General features: G+C 41.8%; 1 protein-coding gene across 2 annotated transcripts in view; it reads left to right on the top strand.

Moving 5' to 3' along the window:
* The first annotated feature begins 214 nt into the window (after positions 1-214).
* CEP85L (centrosomal protein 85L) overlaps positions 215-19,627 on the top strand; it is a 121,653-nt gene continuing 102,240 nt past the window's right edge. Inside the window, exons 1-2 of one of the 2 annotated variants that reach the window (XM_074896201.1) lie at positions 215-544; positions 17,295-17,456. In XM_074896201.1, coding sequence (XP_074752302.1) covers positions 496-544; positions 17,295-17,456 — 211 coding nt within the window. In that variant the 5' untranslated portion in view covers positions 215-495. Of the gene's footprint in view, positions 545-7,298; positions 7,557-17,294; positions 17,457-19,627 lie in introns of those variants that run through there. The other variant, XM_074896202.1, reaches the window with a different exon arrangement.

The raw sequence follows: 19,627 nt of genomic DNA, 5'->3' as shown, positions 1-19,627 counted from the left end.
CCTCCGCGGCCCCGGCGGGGCTGGAGCGGGGCGCGGGGGCCGCGGCCTGCGCTGGGCCGGGCGGGCTCGCCCCTGGGCCGGCGCTGCCCCGGCCCCGGCTCCCCGCGGCCGCTCGCCCCGCGCCCCCTCCCCGTGGGCCGGGTTATGTAAGCGGCTCGCCCCCGAGCAGCGGCAGCATCGGCGGGGCTCCCGCCCCTGTCTCCGCCCCGCTCCCAGCGCCGGAGAGGCAGGCGGCGGCGGCAGCGCAATAAAGCAAGTTTTGTCTCCCGCGAGGGGCTGGCGAGGTCCCACCGCCCTCCGCGGCCCCGCGCCATGGCTGCGGCGCCCCTAGGGCAGGCGGCCACCACCGCCGCGGCGACAGCCCCCCGCTAACCTCCCTCGGCAGCGGTCGCGGCCGCCTCCGCCGGCCATCCGGGCCGCGGGGCCGCCGGAGAGCGCGCAGCTCCGCGCCGCCGCTGCCGGAGAGCGGCGGCCCCCCCGGTCCGGCCCGGCACCATGTGGGGCGGGCTGCACCCCCAGCTCGGCTTGCGCGGCTACAAGGCGGGTAAGGAGCCCCGCGGCCCCGCCGCCGCCTGCGCGTCTCGGCGGGGTGGGGAGGGATGGGGTTGGGGCGGAGGGAGGCAGGAGGGCCCCGCCGCGGCGGGGCAGCGGCGGTGGGGCAGGCGGGCGGGCCGCTCCCCCTCCCTCGGCCCGGCTGGCTCCCGGGTCCCCACAGAGGCGCCTGGGGAAGCAGCTTCCTCCCGCGGCGGGCGGGAAGCGTTGCCGCCCGCCCCGGCTCCGTGAGGGGGGACGTGGCGGCGGGGCCTCCCGGAGAGGGCGCGGGGGCCGGCCCGCCGCCGCCTCCCTCGGCCGCTACTGAGGTCGGGCCGCCCGTCCGGGGGGCTCGGTGTTTACTTAGCTGGACCTGGCAGCGGATGATAAAAGCTGAGCTTAACCTACATAATCCGTTTCCTTGTTTTGGGCTTTCGTTTTTTTCTCTCCCTGTTTTGTTAGTGTACCCTTAGGCAGAGGCTGGAAGCGCGCTTCCCTTTATCCTTGTCGTTTTAAATTTAGACTGCAACAAATCGGTCGAGCCTTTTTTTTTTTTTTTTTATTATTATTATTATTATTATTTTCTCACCTCTTTTCTGTCCCTGGATTAATTAGAGCCTAGTTCCGGCAGGTTGGCAGGGATACGTTGAAATTTTATGCTTGGAGTTAGGTTGTTACTGGGAAGACATCCTACCTGTAAGCAGCCGGCTAACTTTCAGCCGTAAAGGCTGTCAAAACTGGCAGAGGAAAATAGATGAATTGATTGCAGAGCCGTACCAGCATTACTTTTGGGCAGGTAAGACTAGGTGCCGACTCCTTTGGATGCCCTTGTCTTTGGATTTGAAAATATTACCAGCTATATCACCTGCTTTTACTTTGGCAGAGTTCCTGCAAATATTTTGAGATATTTTGACTTACTGAAGTAATTGATCACTGTGAAGGTCTGTGGTTTGGCTCCGCCATTACAAGTGTTAGAATAATTTTTTAACGATTGGAATATTTTTTTTTTCCCCTTCAGAAATTTGGGTTCAAGTTTTAATTTTGAGATTGCAAAATATGACTGCATAATGTGTATACAGTTAGTTGACATATTTAAACAATAGGATTGTTTTGCTTTCGACTGACAGGGTTTTTCTTGCAAATACAAGAGCTGCTAAGACGTCCTCAGCAGCTGCCTGAATCTCTACAAGTAGTCTAATGTTCAGTCCCTATAATGTGAAAGAAGACATTGTTCCTTTTTCCTGTGCTATTATCAAGTTAGTTATTTCTGTGTGTAATACGTTTGCCTTGTTGAAGAGTTACAGGTTTTTTTGTTGCCTTTTTTTTTTTTAATGCTTTCTGCAAAAGAATGGAGCTATGCTATCTTTGTGCTACAGCTTTCAAAAATACTGGATATTCTGAAATAGGTGCAGAGATTTCAGTTAATTTGATAGAAACTGCAGGGATTTAGGGTGTTTTATTTCTTGATTATTTGTGTTTGGGGCAGGAATATTAGAAGGTCATATCACAAGCGCACACTGACACTAACTTCAGACTGTTACAAAGATTGTTGGTGTTCATTTTTCATTTGTTTCAGCAAACGTTGGATTGTGCCATTTGTTACAGTGTCCTCATTTTGTCTGTGGTCAAATAAAGTGTTTTAGTACTGTGCTGAATTTGTCAGCAATTCCGATCAGTCAGTTGTTGGGTAAATGTTTTACTTCTGCCTATTTGACAGAACTGTCTTTATGATTTCAGAATGAATTTTGTGTGTTACTTTTCTTCCCTCACCTACCCCTTCTGCCCTTTAAATACTCTGGGTTAATATGAAGTTCAAAATGTATGTTTATCTATGAGCAGTAGAAGTGTAAGGTAGCAAAACTTGTAGTAAAATCTCTAATTTTAGATGATAGTCTAATGGAAAGTGGTGGTTACTTAGAAAGCAAGTAGATAAAGGTTTCACCTTGAGAACTGATCTGTGCATTGTGATTTCCAACATAGTAGTCCCTTCCTTGATCAGTCTTACTTTGAAAGAGTCGAGAAGCTGTTTTGTGAGGTTCGTAATCCCTCTAAAGAAGAAGTTAATTAGATCCATGCAGATATTTTAATGAAGGGATGATGGCTACCAAGATCCTGTGCTATTACATTATTGTCAGGCTAGATTTTTTTTTTTTTTGAGAAGGAAGCTGTCTATGGGAAAAGTATTTTGTCGCGGAACAGTAGCATCCTGCTAGGGAGCAGAAGTTTAAGCATTTATTTTTTCAAGCTTATGGAATTTTTCTTTTGCCAAAATATATTTAATTCTTTAATGGCAACTGCTTGCTGTGGATTCTGATTGTCTTTTAAATATTGGTGTGAGAACATTGCAGTTAATAACTTGTTAATTCTTGTTAAACTGTGTTTATTACTGAAAAGCATTCTATTTTGCTAGTTTAGTTATCTATGGGTATGGGTATTTAGAAATCCTGTTGAAAATCTTATAGGCGCCTACTGAAGCATTCTGAAACAGATTTTCAGTGATAGATGCAAATTAATTCCCATTTTCTTAAAATGTAATGGGCAAGGATACTCTTGGTGACTAATTTGTGGCCCCCAGTTTTATTCCCTCTTGTCATTTCCAAGTTATTCTTGCTTTTCAATTCAATAAGAGTGCATTCTCTGAAAAAAATGTGCTGTCTTGTTTGCATGCCGCTGAGATATTTTTTTTTTTTTTTTTTTTTTTTTAGCTAGGTGCTTCCCGTTTAACCAACGAATTTAATGACAAAGTTTGTTGCCCATACAAAATAAATTCAGCTTCTTACCATCTCGGTACCTGTCCTAAAAAATTCAGTGGCTATTTCTGGAATGTATATGATTGACTTACAGTCTTTCAGTCTTCTTGATGCATTTAACAGTTCATGAAAACCTTGCAGCATAGTTTATACCTCTATAAAGATAGTAGTTACCCACTATGCTGCAGGAATTTATATAGCTGCAGTGAAGGGTATACAGTATTTCAATCCCTTTACTTATTCATCTAGACCATCCTTTGAAATGAACAGTTGGTTAATAACTCTTTTTAAGACTATGAAAGTGTTCATCTAGATGTGTTGTTCCTCATTCAGTTAGGCTGTATGTGCCAAACAGATGCCTGTGGAAAGGGAAACAAACACTTTAAAATGAAATCGCAAGTATTTATTACTTTCAGCAAACTGTACTACCTCTAGTCGAGCTTCTCTCCACTGTCTAATATTACAAATAGTTGACCACTACTGAAATTTGGCTGGAAATTTGGCTGTTTAGGTGACAAAGGCGAGAAGTGGTGAAAACTAGGTGTTCAAAAAGATGTGATTTGACACTCCCTAAAAATAGTAGCCTGCACCCCTCTGCTCCTAGAGCCCTGGCAATGTCATTTGTTTGTAAGGCAAATCCCAGAAGTCGCCTGTGTTCTTGTACTTAACCCTTGTTGGCAGTGAGTGTGACACATGGATCTGAAAGGTTGTTTAATGATGTCATATTCAAAGTGTCAGCAGCAGTAAGGTCACAACACATAAGCCCCATGGGGTGCTGCCTCCTTGGGGTACCCATGGACTTCACAGGCAGCTTCGCAACACAGTCAGAGTGGGGAGGATGGGGCCAACACACTCTTTTTCATCCTTTGGGATGGAGAGGGGACAGAAATCTGTGATTTCATTTATGTAACAAGTTTTATTGTTCTGCTGTTGGAGGTCTGCAGCCAGGGATGTGGCAGCTCTCAGGACATCTTGAGAAGGCAGGTTTATCTTCGCAGGCTAGGCAAGGTAATAAATGGTGAGTTAGTGTTACCAAGGGTAGACTTCCAATTGTTTACTGGTTACAAGTGTGTGTATATATATGTATGTATGTATATGGTGCACTGTAAAGATTGATCATCCAAGCTTAAAAATGTAATGTTCCAGTTGCAAGACTGGCTGCTAGAATGGCCTTTGCTATCTTCCATAGATTGCAACGATGTGAAATGACATTGTGTGTTTGAGTGGTGGTGGACAGGAGTTAGTTACTTCCCTTCAAAAGCAATCCCTTCTTTTTCACCCCTTCAGGTGATTCACTTCTATGGGTATAGTATCCACTCTTTTAATATGTACAGAACACGAATGTCTTAACTGCTTAGCAAGAAAAGAGTGATAGATGTAACTGTATATTGTATTGTTGGTTTTAGGGGTTAGCAATTTTCTCATCTCTTCTGTGTTAACTGTGTGTTAAAAGTTTACTGACTGAATATAGACCTGTAGTTTCAGTAAGTTTGTGCTTTTAAAACTTTAATTAAAGGAAGAAGTAATGTTTAATGATTTTGAGAAGAATGCATTAATTTTAAATAGTTGTACAGAATAAGTATATAGTAAAAAGCAGACTGAGCTATCATGTCTGCACTGGGGGATGGTGGTGAAGGAAGCACTAGTTAGGAGCACCTGTAGTTTCCCCAAAGAAGGCCTAGGATTTATGTCCACCAAATATTGCTTGTTACAGCTGCAAATTATCTAGGCTAAGATTTTAGCCAGGCATGTAATAGCTGTTAAAGAAGCCATGCGTTTCAGAATATGGAGAAGTTGCTAAATACAGTAACAATTCATGGTGATAAGAATAGCTGAAAGCCTCCTAAATCAAATAGTTTTGCATGACCTGAGGTTGTAGCCAGAGGTGATCATCTGCCATTGTTGGAAGTGAAGCCTGTTTGTTGTAGACAGGTTAGTTAAGGAAGAGAGGGATAGTACTACACTTGTTCAATATCAACTGCTCTGCCTTCTTGTACTCTTTTGGATGTTAGTTTTTATCATGTAATTTGCCTGTGATTTAATTGTTGGAGAGTTAAACTAATTGTCAGTTCCCATGCTGGTTGTTCTTTGGCTGAGAAAGTGCTAACTTGGTTGTAGTTGTCAGTAAGTCTCTCAGATGCCTAAATGTGTCTTGGAGTTGTACACCGACAGCTAAACAGTCTCACTGTGGTTGTGGTTACCTTTAAAACATGTTCAGCATATTTGCTATGTGATTCAAAAAGTGGCTTTCTTCCTGACTTGTGTGGTGGGTTAACCTTGGCTGGCTGCCAGATGCTCACCCAGCCACTCACTCAGTGAGGCAGGAGTGAAAATAGGATGGAAAAGCTTGTGAGTTGAGTTGAAGACAGGAAAATTACTTACCAGTTACCATCATGGCCAGAAGACTTGACCATGGGGTCAGTCCATGGTAACTTCTCTCCACACTCCTTCCTTCTCATTCTCTTCCCCTGCTCCAGCCTGGTCTCTATAGGGGCTGACAGGGAATCTCTGTTCAGGTGCCCAGAGCTCATGGTCCTCCTTCCCTCCTGCTCTGGGCTTGCAGGGGTGTTTCTCACGCTTTTTTTTCCCCTCAGTCATTGCTCCCAGGCAGTGTTTCACTCTTGCTTTCCCAGAGATGCCACCATCTCAGCCATGGGGCTCAGCCGTGCCCTGCGGTGGGTGGGTTGGTTGGAGCCGGTTGGAACGGTCTGTGTCCATCACGGGGCAGCCCCGGCCGCTCCACACAGAGGCCGCCCCACAGCCCCCTGCCAACGCCAGGGCACCTGCACCTGGTACAACTGAAGGAGGAAGCCATTATGTTTTGAGTGTTTCTTCTGGTAGACCTGGAATAATACTGTGTATAGCTCTGAAGGTTATTCCTGCCAACACTGAGGGAAGGTGTTGGAAGGTGTACTGAAGTGTAATAAGGTTCTGGTTTCTGTCTTAGGCTGCCACATGGGAGTTCCTTGCTGTCTAGGGCAAGTTGAGGAGGTTCTAAGTGTGACACATGGGAGACTGCAGATCGGTTGCAGAGGCTCAGAGGTGGATGGCTGAAGAACAGGAGAACATGCCGCAGGGAGTAACTTGTGTAAATAGGTTTACAAGTATGCTTAGATTTGTGTTAATCCTGACTCATCATCCCTCATGTGCTCTGAAACTGCTGACCCCTGTGGAATCGCTCCTGAGGATGCTAGCTTTCCCTGGGCATAGTTCTTTGCAGCATCTGGCTTGGTTGCCTGGTCTTGAACATCCTATTGATTGCACAGTTATGCTCAAGTGACCTATTTCTCTGCAGCCAGCCATGCTGTAAGGGGCACTGCATCTTTCTGTCCTCATTCCCCAGGGATCTTTGCTGGTTTTTGATAATTGAATGGCCCCTCTGTAAAAGGAGGCATTAACACAAATAAAAGAAGGGCAACTGTTGAGAATTTTTTTCTTTCAAGTCCCTGAAACGTGGGAAGATGTGACAGGTAAAGTCCTCCTTTTGCCTGGAGAGGTGTATGTGGGTGGATTGCAGGGCATGATTTCATTTTACACCTAAAATAATCTAATGGGGGGGTGCTCCCACACCTCTGGGTACCTTCGCTTGCGCATCCTTACTGCTTCCCATGTGCCTACTCTAGCACTTGTTCAACCTTATGACAAGCTGATTTGGGGAACTGGACCAGGAGAATAATAAAGTTAACTAAATACTGAGGGGGAGATTTGCAGTTGCCTGACCCCGGTGGGAGACATCACTGCAGGAAGCATCTACACTGATGTCAGGTGGGTGCAGAATACCTGGTGTCAAATCATCTGGCTCTTCATTCAGCTGACCCATAGTGGAAAAATCTCCTAGCACAATCTTGCTTTGCCAGTGCTGATGACATCAGGAAGTATATAGTTAATCCTCAGATTTACCATGAAGGCCAAGGAAGATTAAGAGAGGATCAGGAAAAAGTGATGTTGATCCCATTGGACAGTGTCGCTTCTACCAGTTAGTGGACTCACATACAGGTTGAAATGGGTCCAGAATAATGCATAGTGACTGGAAAGGTAGTAGGAATCTATCTCAGCCTTGCTGAGAAAGGGCAGTGCAAGTAGTGTCAAGAAAAGGGTCGTGCTGCCTCTTCATTGATTGAAATACTTGAAGTAGACTTAGCAGATACAAATAGAAAAGTAAATGATGCTTTTCAAACTTTCAACTTCGTAGTATGTTAAGAGACTGGTGGTGTAGTATTCTTACAAGAAACATTCTTGAATCATCCTGGAGTTGGATCTGAGGTTCCTTATGAGGTATCCTTATGTTTTTAATGTCTGCTTTATTCCTTTTGTAGCATAGTTTCCAGATGGTGTGGAAAGCTGCAACTTTTTCAAATGTTTCAGAATAAATAAGACTTTGTTTTTCAGGTCTGTATTTCTTTAAAAGATGGTATATTCTCTCCTGAATGCCTACTCTACAGCAAAGCTATTTATACCTTTTGGCAATTCTGAACCTTTGGAGATGTTCTTACAGTTGAGAATTAATGCTTTGTGTAAAATTTCCATGACTAGCACTGATCAGAGGCCTAATGGTTCTGTGGGTAATAAAACAAAGTGGGAGTATAGTGACCCAGCTAAAAGCGCTAAAACGCATTGAAAATACCAATACTTAAAACTTTATCACTTTTACTAGAGACTTTCTGGAAAACAAAGCTAACAGTTGCAATCTTAACCTCTTTCTGTTCACTTTGTCAAAAATACCAAACTGATTGAACAAGGGCTTTTGTGTGGTTGGTAGAATTTTTGTAATATGAAGTTTTACATCAAAAATTATTGTAGTTGTGACGATGGAAACATGAGAAGTACTGGTTTTGACTGAAAGTATCTTAGGTAGGGTTGATGGGGTATACTGTGAAGGATTTTTTTTTTTCTAAAACTACTGCTCTTTCCTGTTAAATTCTATAGTATTGCCCTTGCTTGCATTGAATAGGCGAGTGGAAGCTGAAGCTAGCTTGAGGAAAAGTTGTGCCTTGTGACATGAGCATTGGAAGTTTTTAAGGAAAATCTCCTAATGCCTAAGTGAAGCCATAATTTTATCCTTTTATCCCAAATGTAACAATGTTTTACATGATGTGCATACTTCTGTTAGTATGCACTAAAACTGGAGGCTTGGTCTCTGGTATGTCCATATTAAATAGATCCTGTTGTGTGTATAATGCACATTAAACCTCTTTGACAAATGCTGGAAAAAATTATAGCATTGTTATAGTTGATCAAATGTTTTGGTTTTTTTTTTTTTTTCTCCACCATTAATTTTAGCGTCAAGGATATCTTTAGGTCTGATATGTGATTACAATGAAGGACAGAAATTATGCTCTTTTTTCAAAAAAGTAAGACTGCTAGATTCCTGTATTTGATCCACTTTGGTAAGTGTGGGAACTGCTTAAAACCATTTAGTATTTTTTTTTTTTCTTTCATTCTAGCAGCTGTGATTACTTCACTTTTCCCCATGCATAGAAGAGATTGAATTAACCCTTTAAACAGAAAGGGGAAGAATAAGGGTAATTCTGTAAGAAAAATGTTGGCATAACAAATAATTTGGAGAAAAACTTACTTGATCATGGTTTTGAATACCAGTAAAGCTAAGCTGCAAAAAGGACTGAAACACAGATGATAGTCTGTGATGATTAACTGCTTTTTGGTAAGAGAAGGATTCAGCTGGTCACCTACAAATGTACAGCTTTTTAACAGACTCTAGGAACTGACTGCATGTCCTGAGGGCTTGCTGTTTGAAGTTTATATTAACTTCAAGCATAACTTAATGTGTTTATTTTCCTCGACGTCCCCCTCTTCATATTGTAAATGATAAACTTCCCAAGTTTAAAAGGTAGTTTACTCCTCTGCAGTTACTCTATAGAAGTGAATGGAAACTAAGGATATGTTTTTGTGTTCCTATGGGGTGAATAGTGCATTGAGTCCAAAGACAAAGAGGGAAGCCAGCATAGCAGGCATGAGGTAATATATGTAGTCTGTGTGCCAAATGTGAAATAAGAAACATCTGCAGTTTGTATTTTGAAGTTCTGTTTTATGCAAATGCTCTATCTGGAAGTGGAAAACTCACAGGAGTGCCATCAACAATTGGACTGAATTCCTGGTCTTGCTCCTGTCAGTGATGAAAGCAAACCTCTTTCTTTCCTGACAGGGGTAGGAATTTCATCAGTGGATTGATATTTGACTACATCTAAATGCTCTCTGTATAAAAATTATAGTGTGTTACGAATTTGAATTCTTGGTTTTTGTACTTTCCAGAATAGAAATCTGGGAGGCTGAGTTCATTATTACATACTGTGTCAGTCTAAGGATTTTGCTACCTTTTTAGCTAGCACAGTGCTGTGTGGAACACAGCTTTATGCTAGTTGAACAGATTTTGTCCTCCATGGTGAAGCCAGTAGAGATTTTTGCCTGTCTTGCTCCAATTTAGAATCTGCCTTCATGTGCAATTTGGCAGTAGGGATAAGCCTAGTTACTAGCTAGTTACTGCTAGGCATCAGAATTGTGCCTGTACCTTCCCACTCACTCCTTGGCACTGCTTCTAGTCTGACCCCTTGTGCTGAGTCAGTTTAGGAAAGCAGATTAGCAGATAACCTTTTGTGTAAGTGGGGACAGTTTGTTTCTGAACCACTTTCTGTGGGGTCTGGGGTGACAGGGCTTATGCTGGGGAAGTGACAGCGAATACGTGGCTGGGAAAGGTGACCAGCCTTTGCAGAGCAGCTGACCACTAGATCTGATTAGCTCTAATGTCAAACAGTATTCTTAGCAAAAACCCATTTTAGCTAGCGGCATAAGCTAGCCAGCTGGACCCTTTGTTGGAAAGACAGCGCTGGACACCTCTTACATTGTATGGACTAAATGTATGGGGTTGATAGAGAGTGAGCTCCCTGATTATGTCTTTAACTGCCATGGCAAGATTCTCTAAAGCTCATCTGTCAAATTGACATTTTTATTTTTCTTAGTTCGCATTCTTCTAGAGTTCCCATTCTTTCTTCTAGATTACATATTTTCCTGCACAAGAAGCCTTGTAACTTGTTGTTAAAAAGTCAGAAAATTTGTAACTTGTGAAAGGTCACACTGAAATACTGTTTTGTATAGTAGACGAAGGTTTCATAGCTATAATTATCTATGATGAGAAATTGTACATTTAGGCATTTCTTGGGGGGGGGGGGGGCGGGGAGTGGTTTAACTTTTATTAAGGAATTCGGAGACAAAAGAAGCTGGAGGTTTAGTGACACAATCTACTTAAAGTTTAGTTCTCTTAAGAAATTGGAACACAAGTTTATATTCCTTAAAATATGACCCTGGTCAGGTTGGTTCTTCTAGTTGATACTGCCAATTGAGTGTATGTTTACTCTGAGGATTGTATTTTGAGGATTTTTTTTCTTTGAGTTTCTCTCTTATACTTTCATTTTTCTCCTCTACTATTTTACCACGTTTTTCTCTCTAGTAAGTGAATTCTTTTGCACATGAATAGTACAGAGAACAGGCATAGGCCTTTGTATGCCAGGCTGTATGTTATCAGGCTGTACAAATAAAAATGCTGGTAAAAAGGTCTCTCCCTCAATATTCTTCTGCTTAAACTCATGCATTCCTGTTTTTCTTTCCCTGCTTCCCTCTATATCTGTACATTTTTATCTTTCTTCATACTTAGGATTGCTCTAATTAGTTTCCAACTGAAAAACTGGGAGAACTTAAACAGTTTGCAGGCTCTGTCAAGAAAGCACACTAGTAAAGGATATGAATCCTCAGAATGAATCATACTTCAGCTATCTGACATTGTAAAATGCTTTTGAGAAACTGAAATGAAAATATTCAGTAGAGTTGTCATTTCATCCCACTTTCCCCTGTGTCTTTTTGCACTTAGATTAAGTTGGATCATCCACCTACTCTCAGCTGCATTCATGTGAGAGGAGGGACTAGGACCTTCTGGTACTCAGTGCGTGTCCAGCTGGTAGAGTTTTGAGCTTCTACCACCACCTCCAGAGTGTTTGTAATAAGGGTCCTGAAACTGTCTTCTGGCTACCTTCCTTGAAAGCTTTAGAAACCCTCTTACTAGTGTACTGCTCATCTCAGAAGACAAGAGGTTGGATTGTAGACCTGGAACTTATTTTGAACATTTGTATTATTAAAAGTTGCAATTTGTTTTGCAGAAGGATCCTAGAGATGAAATGCACCTAGTAAATACTTGTCTCGGTGTCAGGGTTAGGATGCCAGTTTTTTAACATTATTTTCAGGGTATTTATTTGTCCATATAACTTTTCTTTTTGCCTGTATCTGCAAGGATCATTTACATGCCTGGTTCTTTTTATTGTGTCAGGATATCAGATTGAATTAATCCAGTTCAGCTTTTGTTTCACCTTTGATTGAAGGAGGCTGCTGTTGCCCCATTCTATCAGCTGACGGTCAGCTTTTTTTTTTGAAAGCTATATAAATATGTTCAAGTATGACATCTGTTCTCATGTCTACTTTTTGGAAAGGGTGTTTTTGCATTTTAAGTTCCTCTGCCTCCATTTCCTTTTCTCACTATTTGTGTCATCTTTCCAGCAGTTGAAAAAAATAGCCTATTTATTGGCAAAGAATTGTTGTGCACGAAACATGCACCAAAGGGAGGTTTTCTTTAATCTTTCAGCAGTAATTGTGTTGCAGCTATGATGAGTAAACTTAAACATTTTCCAGCTGAAGTAACTTGATTCCTACAATACGGCAAACAGTTCACCGAGAGACCATTTGTGGGTTGGTTTGTAGACTTTGCCTTTTGAAGAGATGAGTGGTTACTCAGCCTGATGGGCCAGGGCAAGAAGTGCAGAAGAGACTGCAAACCCTTGAAGAATTCATTGAGAAGGGGGGGTGGGGAGGGGAAAAGTTGCAACTGGGGTAGGTTCAGCAATGTCAGGGGTCTGTATGGATAAGCATGGGGAAACTGGATTGTAAGCGGGTTGATTTATTTCAGAATACTACTGTATGATCTTCTAGCATAATTAGTAGGGTATTGGGTAAAGTTGTTGATGGTCAGGGTGAACAAATAACCGACAGTGTGTTTGAGCTGACTAGCTGACTCCCTTCCCATGAAAGAGCTTCAGGCAGGCTTCAGTGCCATCGTGGCGTGAAATACTGTTGTACAGCCTGGTCACATCTGTGATGACTAGAATGATCTTTGCGTAGTTGTCAGTTTTGATAGTACTGTAGTGAGATGTCCTCTTCGGAATTTTTTGACTGTATAAATTTATACTGGCTGTCACGGGTGATTCACTTCTAGTCACAAACTATGTCGAAGTCATGGTGGGGAACAGAGAAATCAGTATCGTTAAGTTAGGACCTATCTGCTGTGAAACTCAGTCAACTCTTTAGCTGTTGTTTTCCATGAAGCATCTAGGTGAAATAACAGTATTGTAGCTGTCACTTAAAATAGTATTTTCTACATTCAAACATGTTAGAGGTATTTTAGGAACCAAATATAAAGACGGTGGTGTTATTATTTTGTATATGTAGATCATATGAGATCTGTGCATGCCACTGAAATTAGGAGTGGTAATGATCCAGAATTAACTTGGTGCCTTCCTGCCAGCAGTAGCTGACATGGTTCTGTAATACACAGAAAAAGATACATGTTTTTGTGGAGTGAGATTTCAACAACTGGTCTGTTCTAATAAATAATCTACTTCCTGCACTTTATAAACTTAGGTAACTGATCTGTTTTAAATGCCTAGGCTGGAAACACAGCACTATGCCAGTATGTTTAACTGGCCAAATTCAAGGACGCAGTCAACTGTTTGTATAAACAAGGCTCCCTTTGAGATTTGTTTGAGATCTTGGATGTATTTTACTTGTCATGTTTGTCTTTGGAAATCACAGCCAGGTATGTTGACTCTACTTTTCTTTCTCTTCTATTAAATGCTGTGAAAGGTAGATTTTCCTGACCCAGTAAGGAGTGATTGTAGGCAGATGGTAATACACAGTTTAGTACCACAAATATCTATTAGAAATTTTTGTTGCTTTTCTTGCCCCAGTCTGTATCTTGGGCAGATGGACACTAGTTGTTGATTGGCAGGTTTGAGATTAGAGCAGCAGGGTAAAGCAGGTGTGCTAGCTGAGCAGCATGAGGACTCCTGTGTATCTTCCCCCCCTCTTATGCTTGGTTCTTTTAGTGTCGGCTGTTTGCTGCATGAAAGATCATGTATTTACAAAGAGCTGTTGAAAAGGAGATGGGGAACATAAAACAGGGTGCATAGCGATTGGTGATTCTTCGGGACTTGGCTTGGAAGGTCAGTTTCAAATAATGAAACTGATAAATGAATTCTTAAATACTGGCTTGGACTAATGACATCTGTAAGGTCTTATTTTATGGGTTGTGTTTCCTTATTGCAACTTGGGTAATTACCTTCCCTGAGCGATGGGGAGGAGGCCTGCTCTCTGGCACTTTGAATTGGATGCACATGACTTACTGTTGAGACTTAATTACTGCGTCAATTTCTACTATCTTGTTGCTTTTATTTGGCCATTTATGGAAGCGACTTTAATTAGCTTTGAAAAGCTCTTTTTCATGTGGACAGTCTGTTTTTGTAACGGCCTTCTATTGTGCAGAATCATCGTTAAGTCAGCAAGGTAAAACCATGATGCAGACATGCCATGAAACATTAAAAAACGTAGACTCCTGGAATATGTTATTAGCTGTCTTTTTTTTAAAAAATGCAACACATTTAATGTCAGGACTTCTGTGGGAGGCAAAGAGAAAGCATTTCTCGAAGTGATCGCATGCAACCATGTTCTGTTGGCACACCTAGAATAGGTTAAAAAGCACATACTCTTTACCTAGTCAAATTCTAACCCAATTTTCTTGGGACATATGCCTTTTAAATGCAGAGGCTGCTCCTGAACTGTAGGAGCCCAGTGAGTGAGGAAAAAGACTGTTCCACCCCATGCCAGCCCCCGTCCATGCCTCTGTGTACAGGGTGGCTGTAAGGGAAGGCACGATGCTAGTGACAGCACCGTGGCGCTCTCCTGCTGTGTGCAGCCAGCTGTGCATTACAAGGGGTAGCAAGAGGGAGTGCCTGAGTGGAGAGATCCTTCTGGAGCCCAGAGCACCGTGCAGAGAGACTGCAGTGTGTTCTTGGAGAGCCAGATGGGATCTGGCAGGCCTGTGCTGAGCCAGAGCTAGTAAACTCTACTGGCCTCATGCTGATCTGTGTGTAGCTATGGATGTGTACCAGCGCTTACCTCTTCAGGCCTGCCAGGTCAAGAATCAGGCTTCATGAATTAACTCAGAAATGCTGAACTGCCCCCAGGTGCAAAGGTGCTTCACAGAGTGTTGCATTAATGCTGTGTTGTGCCAGCAAGTCCTCCTGGACCTCTGTGCTTCAGCAGCATACTTGGGGCTTGGTGTGTCCCCAAGCTGTGTGCGTGTAGGTGTAAAATTGATAATAGATGATAGTAGGATGTTTTGTGATGCTTTTTATTTCCTCAGCTTGCAGTACCTACAGAGATCCCTCTGGAGATGACTGCCCCCCCTAGTATGTTAACCCTTTTTGTCGAGTCTAGTTGCACTGTATTGTTGCATCTTTTGGGATATATTGCAACAGTATTTTTGGAACATGAGTCTGATGAGACAATAGGGGAACCTTCTTTGCGTGGAGAGTGGTTAAATGCTGGAACAGGCTGCTCAGAGAGGTTGTGGAATCTGTGTTGCTGGAGGCGTTCAAGACACAGCTGGTCTGGGAGGTGGAGGGGCTGTATATGGATGGTTATAGGTACTTGAACATTTGTCTACTGAAGAAATCTAAAGAGTTTGAGACTTAATGCTACCACTGCTGCACATTAAATCACCACAGCGTTATCTGCTGCATTTCTCTTTACACTTGTTTAATGTCATAAAAGTTGAAATGTCACCAGAGTTGTATTGTGGAGAACAACATAAATGGTAAATGAAACTAAATTTCTCTTCTATAAATGTATTTTAAATGTCTTCTAAATCAGAACTGTCTCTGGCTTAATTAGCTCAGGCTCCCATAAGTCAACTTTACTCTTGCTGGAATAGCTAGATACAGCTTGAGAAGTATGAAGTGGAACTCTTGTGGAAACTAGACCTATTTAGAGGGAGGGATGGAAAAATTACTGTTCCCAAAGCAGCCAGAGTGTGCAGTGAAAAATGTGCTAGATGGTAGGAGAGGGAGAAATGTCCCAGTTTCTCACTAGCTGTATGCAAAACTATCACATTTCAGTATGTTACATGATGACACAGAGAGGGTGGTATGATGAATGACACCTGGAGTGGTATTTGCTTAGGATCTTGGCTGGAACCTCCTTACAGGGTGTGACTGGTGAGCCATGGCTGTCTCATTCATGTCTGGCTCCTCTGATCTTCTGTTCTGCTGCTTTACCCTTGCACTTGAAAGCTAGTCAATGGAATAATTAAGAGATAAGAGACTTTTGGGGAGGAAAAGCAAAAAGGAAGAGAAGGAAATGCGTTGCACAAGGTATGGCTAAAATAAAATGAAGGGAAAGGAGCATTGAGTGATTCTGGACAGTTAGAAAAGATAGGAAAACGTGTTAAAGGGAAGAAGGGGCGGTAACCTCAAAGGAGAATAAAGTTGAGACAAATGAGATGGACGGGCATATCTGTGACCTCCAAGAACCTACTGACAGAGAGTAGACTGTATTAGATGCCATGTTAGAGTTAACTAGTGCATGCAGAAAGGAGGCATGTACTGTATTCCTCAATTTGCAAGTGACTTGGTGAGCAGCTGTTATCACTTTGACTAGCAGATCTATATGCTATATGGGGAATATACATGAATTCATATGTATGTGGGGTAGGTTATACACACATGTATTCATTTTTACATCCTTTTCTAAACTATTTAATTTACTGGGAAACAAGTACAGCTGGAAATAGCAATGATCTGCAGATGTCATTGCAGAGGCAAATTACAACTTTGGATGGACACTGCTGAAAATGTTTAAATGACCTAAAAATAACCGTATGTAGCATAAGAGACATTGTATGTGAACTGATACTTCATGAGTCATTTCCTGCTGAAAGTGTTATGCAAAGCTAACTGCTAGAGGGGGTGTTTGTATGTGATTATATATAAAATCAAGACCAGGCCATGTTTTTTTCCCAAGGATCTTTATGTGGCTCAGCTGCTTTGAAGTGTGAACATGATGATCAGTATTTTGCCTGTAAACAACGCACAGGTTTAGATATTGTCTATTGGAAATTGTAATGGTCTCTGGGGTTGTACTCTGTGGTGTATTTTTCCCTTGAGACTGACTATAAAGTAGGCCAGACATTCTCAAAAATTCCTTGAACAGAGAAACTGTTTGCTGCACTGAATTGTGCTTTAAAATTTAATATTTTAATGATTATTTAAATAAAGAAATTAAAATAACCAAAATAAAACAAACCTAGATGGATAAATGATAAATGTCTTACAAAGACAGCTTGTGTGTGGCTACTATGTGCCTGCTTGAGCTGGTAGTGTATCTTTTGATAACTGAAAATCACTGATAAGAGTGAAACATAATTACTTTAGATATCAGTGTTAACAATTTAATTGCTGGCTTTATCACCTAGGTCATGTGCTTTACACACAGTTGGAAATGACTGTATTTCACTGGCCAAATCTTTAACTGGTTTCTGTCATAAAATTCGTTTGTGTCTCTGATTCTATTTAAACGCTTTCAATACAAAATTCTGCTGTGAGTTGAGAATCACTTCCAGGATAGGAGTTGTATAATAAATGTCTTGTTAAAGTTAGTGCCAGAACAGGTTAAGGGTCATGTTTTTAAATAATAAAAATGTATGTACTGGAAGTTTTTGGAAAGCTTCCACCTAAAAAAAGGATTTCAGTAAAAAACAAAAAGCCCCCAAAACATTGGCGCAGAGTCTGACTCAAACCTGAACTGTGAAACATAGGCTTCAGTTTTCATCTTGACCGGTATTTTGTTGTTGACTTCTGTACTGTATCTGTAATGACAGACTTCTGGCTTCCTTCTTTATAGGCTCAGATTATTCCTCAGTGGGATGGTTACCTGGTACTGAATCCCTGTGGCAGTCCACAACCATTTCATCAAGCAGTCAAAGCAATCCTGTCAGAAGACACAGTATAGCTTCCGACAGCGGGGACACTGGGATTGGTACCTCCTGTTCTGATAGTGTGGAAGGTGAGTTGACACTGTTAAGTTTTGGGTGTTTCTAAGAGAGAAATGATCCAAAATGTTTTAAAGGTATGGTTCCCAAAATAACAGTACTTTTCCAAAGCTGTTGAGTGCATGCAGTTCTTTGTTTTGCTGTCTAGACCAAGTAATTGTTTTGGTGAGGTTTAATGAATTTACTTCTGCATGAGTTGTGTGCGTTAACTTGCATCCCTGCCACAAAGCTTGGTACTTGTGTTAGATCTTTTGATAACTGCAGTTACAGGAAGTGCCAGATTTATACAGGGAAGTAATATCCCCTACCTACAGCACTTGATAAACAGGTGGTAAAAGCAGAGAAACATTTGAGGCAGTTGATGAGAGGACAATGCTTTCTGGTATTTATTGTGTGTGTCAGCAAAGAAAGCTTACTCATTGGGAGGAATATAGGGGTGTATTATCTTCTCTTTTCTTTCTTCTGTGGAAAATAAGTTTACAACTTATTGCATGGCATTTGACACATAGTCAAAGATCTTTAAGGAGAACCAGCAGTATCTAAAGATATGTAGTTTGGACTAAATCGTGATTTCTCAAAGTTGATCTCATCAGGGAGGGGTTCAGACTCTAAGGTAGTAGCATCTCCCTAACCCTGGCACCCTCGGTATGGAATGTGTCACTGGAATTAAGCCTGAATGGGAGTGAGACTAGGCAGTAATAAAGCTTGAGGTTTTCTTCTTGCACAGACCTTATTTCCCATAAGATTTTTTCAAGACTAAGGTACAACAGGACTGTGATATAATTTTCTCTACCACCTTTCTATGCCTGGTAGATTTTTCAAAAAGGGTAGCTGAAATGAGGAAGAACAGGAGGAGTTAGTAGAAATGACGTAAGGAATGCTGAATCAGTGTAAGAGCCAGAAGTCTATAGCGGAGCTTGAGCATTCCTGAGGAGAAGTCTGAATGCCTCGGAGTTAAGTCTGTCAAGCCTCTTTGCACACAAGGAAGGAAATCCTTTCCACCCTCTTCCTGTTGCATCTGTCAGTTAGAAAGGAGCTCCATAGGAGAGTCCCCATAGCTTGCTTTCTGATTACTTTCATTTCTAAACCTGTATTAGCTTTGGCAAAATAAAGGTTTTGCTCAAATACTCAAATTCTTGGGTGTTAACCTGGAATAGTAATGGTTATTAAGGCTGAAGCCTTACTGCTTTTTCTTTGCTTTTTCTTTTTTAAGAGATGTAAGGGGAATAAAGTGCTCTCATGGTGTGTATATATACAGATTTACAAATCAGATTCACTAAAGTATTGCACAATAGTATTTTTAAGATGCAGCATTTGAATTAAAAACATGCTCTCCCCTCCCCCCATTTGAGGGCTTCCCCATTTGAGGGGTGCGAGGAAGGAGAGGAAATGAAACAGCACCTCCTCATCAGATGTTCTCCTGGCTAAAGAGGGAGAACAGAGCAACTGTTCTTGGGGGCAGGGTAGAGGGATGGCACACTGATACAATTGCAAGTTTGTTAGGCATGTTAGCAGTTTACTAATAACTTTGTCCTTTTGCCTGCTTTTAGTAGATCTTTGCTACAAGCTGCTTTTGAGGTTTCTCAAAGTAAAATAAAGGGGGGAAAGTTGCACCAATAGATAGTTCATGAAGTTTGCACCTCTGGCAATGCTTGACAATGTATACTTAATGTTATTGATTTCCTGCCACCTTGTTTGAAAACTTGTAGTAGCTGAAAAGAAAATGTTACAGAAAAAAGGGGGGAAACCTAAATGTAAATGAAAATTAATGGGAAGAGTATATGACAGGTTTAGAAATTGAATGTATGTTTTTAGTGGAAAGTGCTGTTGCTTATGATATCTTGTTGTCTGCATCTGTCAAGCTGCTCCCTCCCCACATCCATACAAAGAAAAGAGTATCATTGTGATCTGTGGGGACTGCCAGGCCAGACTGGTAATTGCAGACTTGATGCTGGCCATCTGCTCTCAGTGTGGTGCTTGGAAGAAGCCCTTGGGGATTTTTCAGAGGAAAATTTTTTTCACAAGTCAGCAGATCATTACAATTTTTAACAATGCTCAGAGAAGGAAATGTAGCCTTGCCACAGAATTAACATCTGCTTTAATTTTGGAAGTTGCAGGTGAATTCAGTTGTACAGATGTGTAGTTACTAGTAAATATGCTGGTGCAGATAATGGAGCTCAGATGC

Source organism: Athene noctua, chromosome 1 (genome assembly GCF_965140245.1).
Source record: "Athene noctua chromosome 1, bAthNoc1.hap1.1, whole genome shotgun sequence".
NCBI classification, from domain to species: Eukaryota; Metazoa; Chordata; class Aves; order Strigiformes; family Strigidae; genus Athene; species Athene noctua.
Note: the sequence above shows the minus strand (reverse complement) of the source record. Positions and strands in the feature narration are given on the sequence as shown.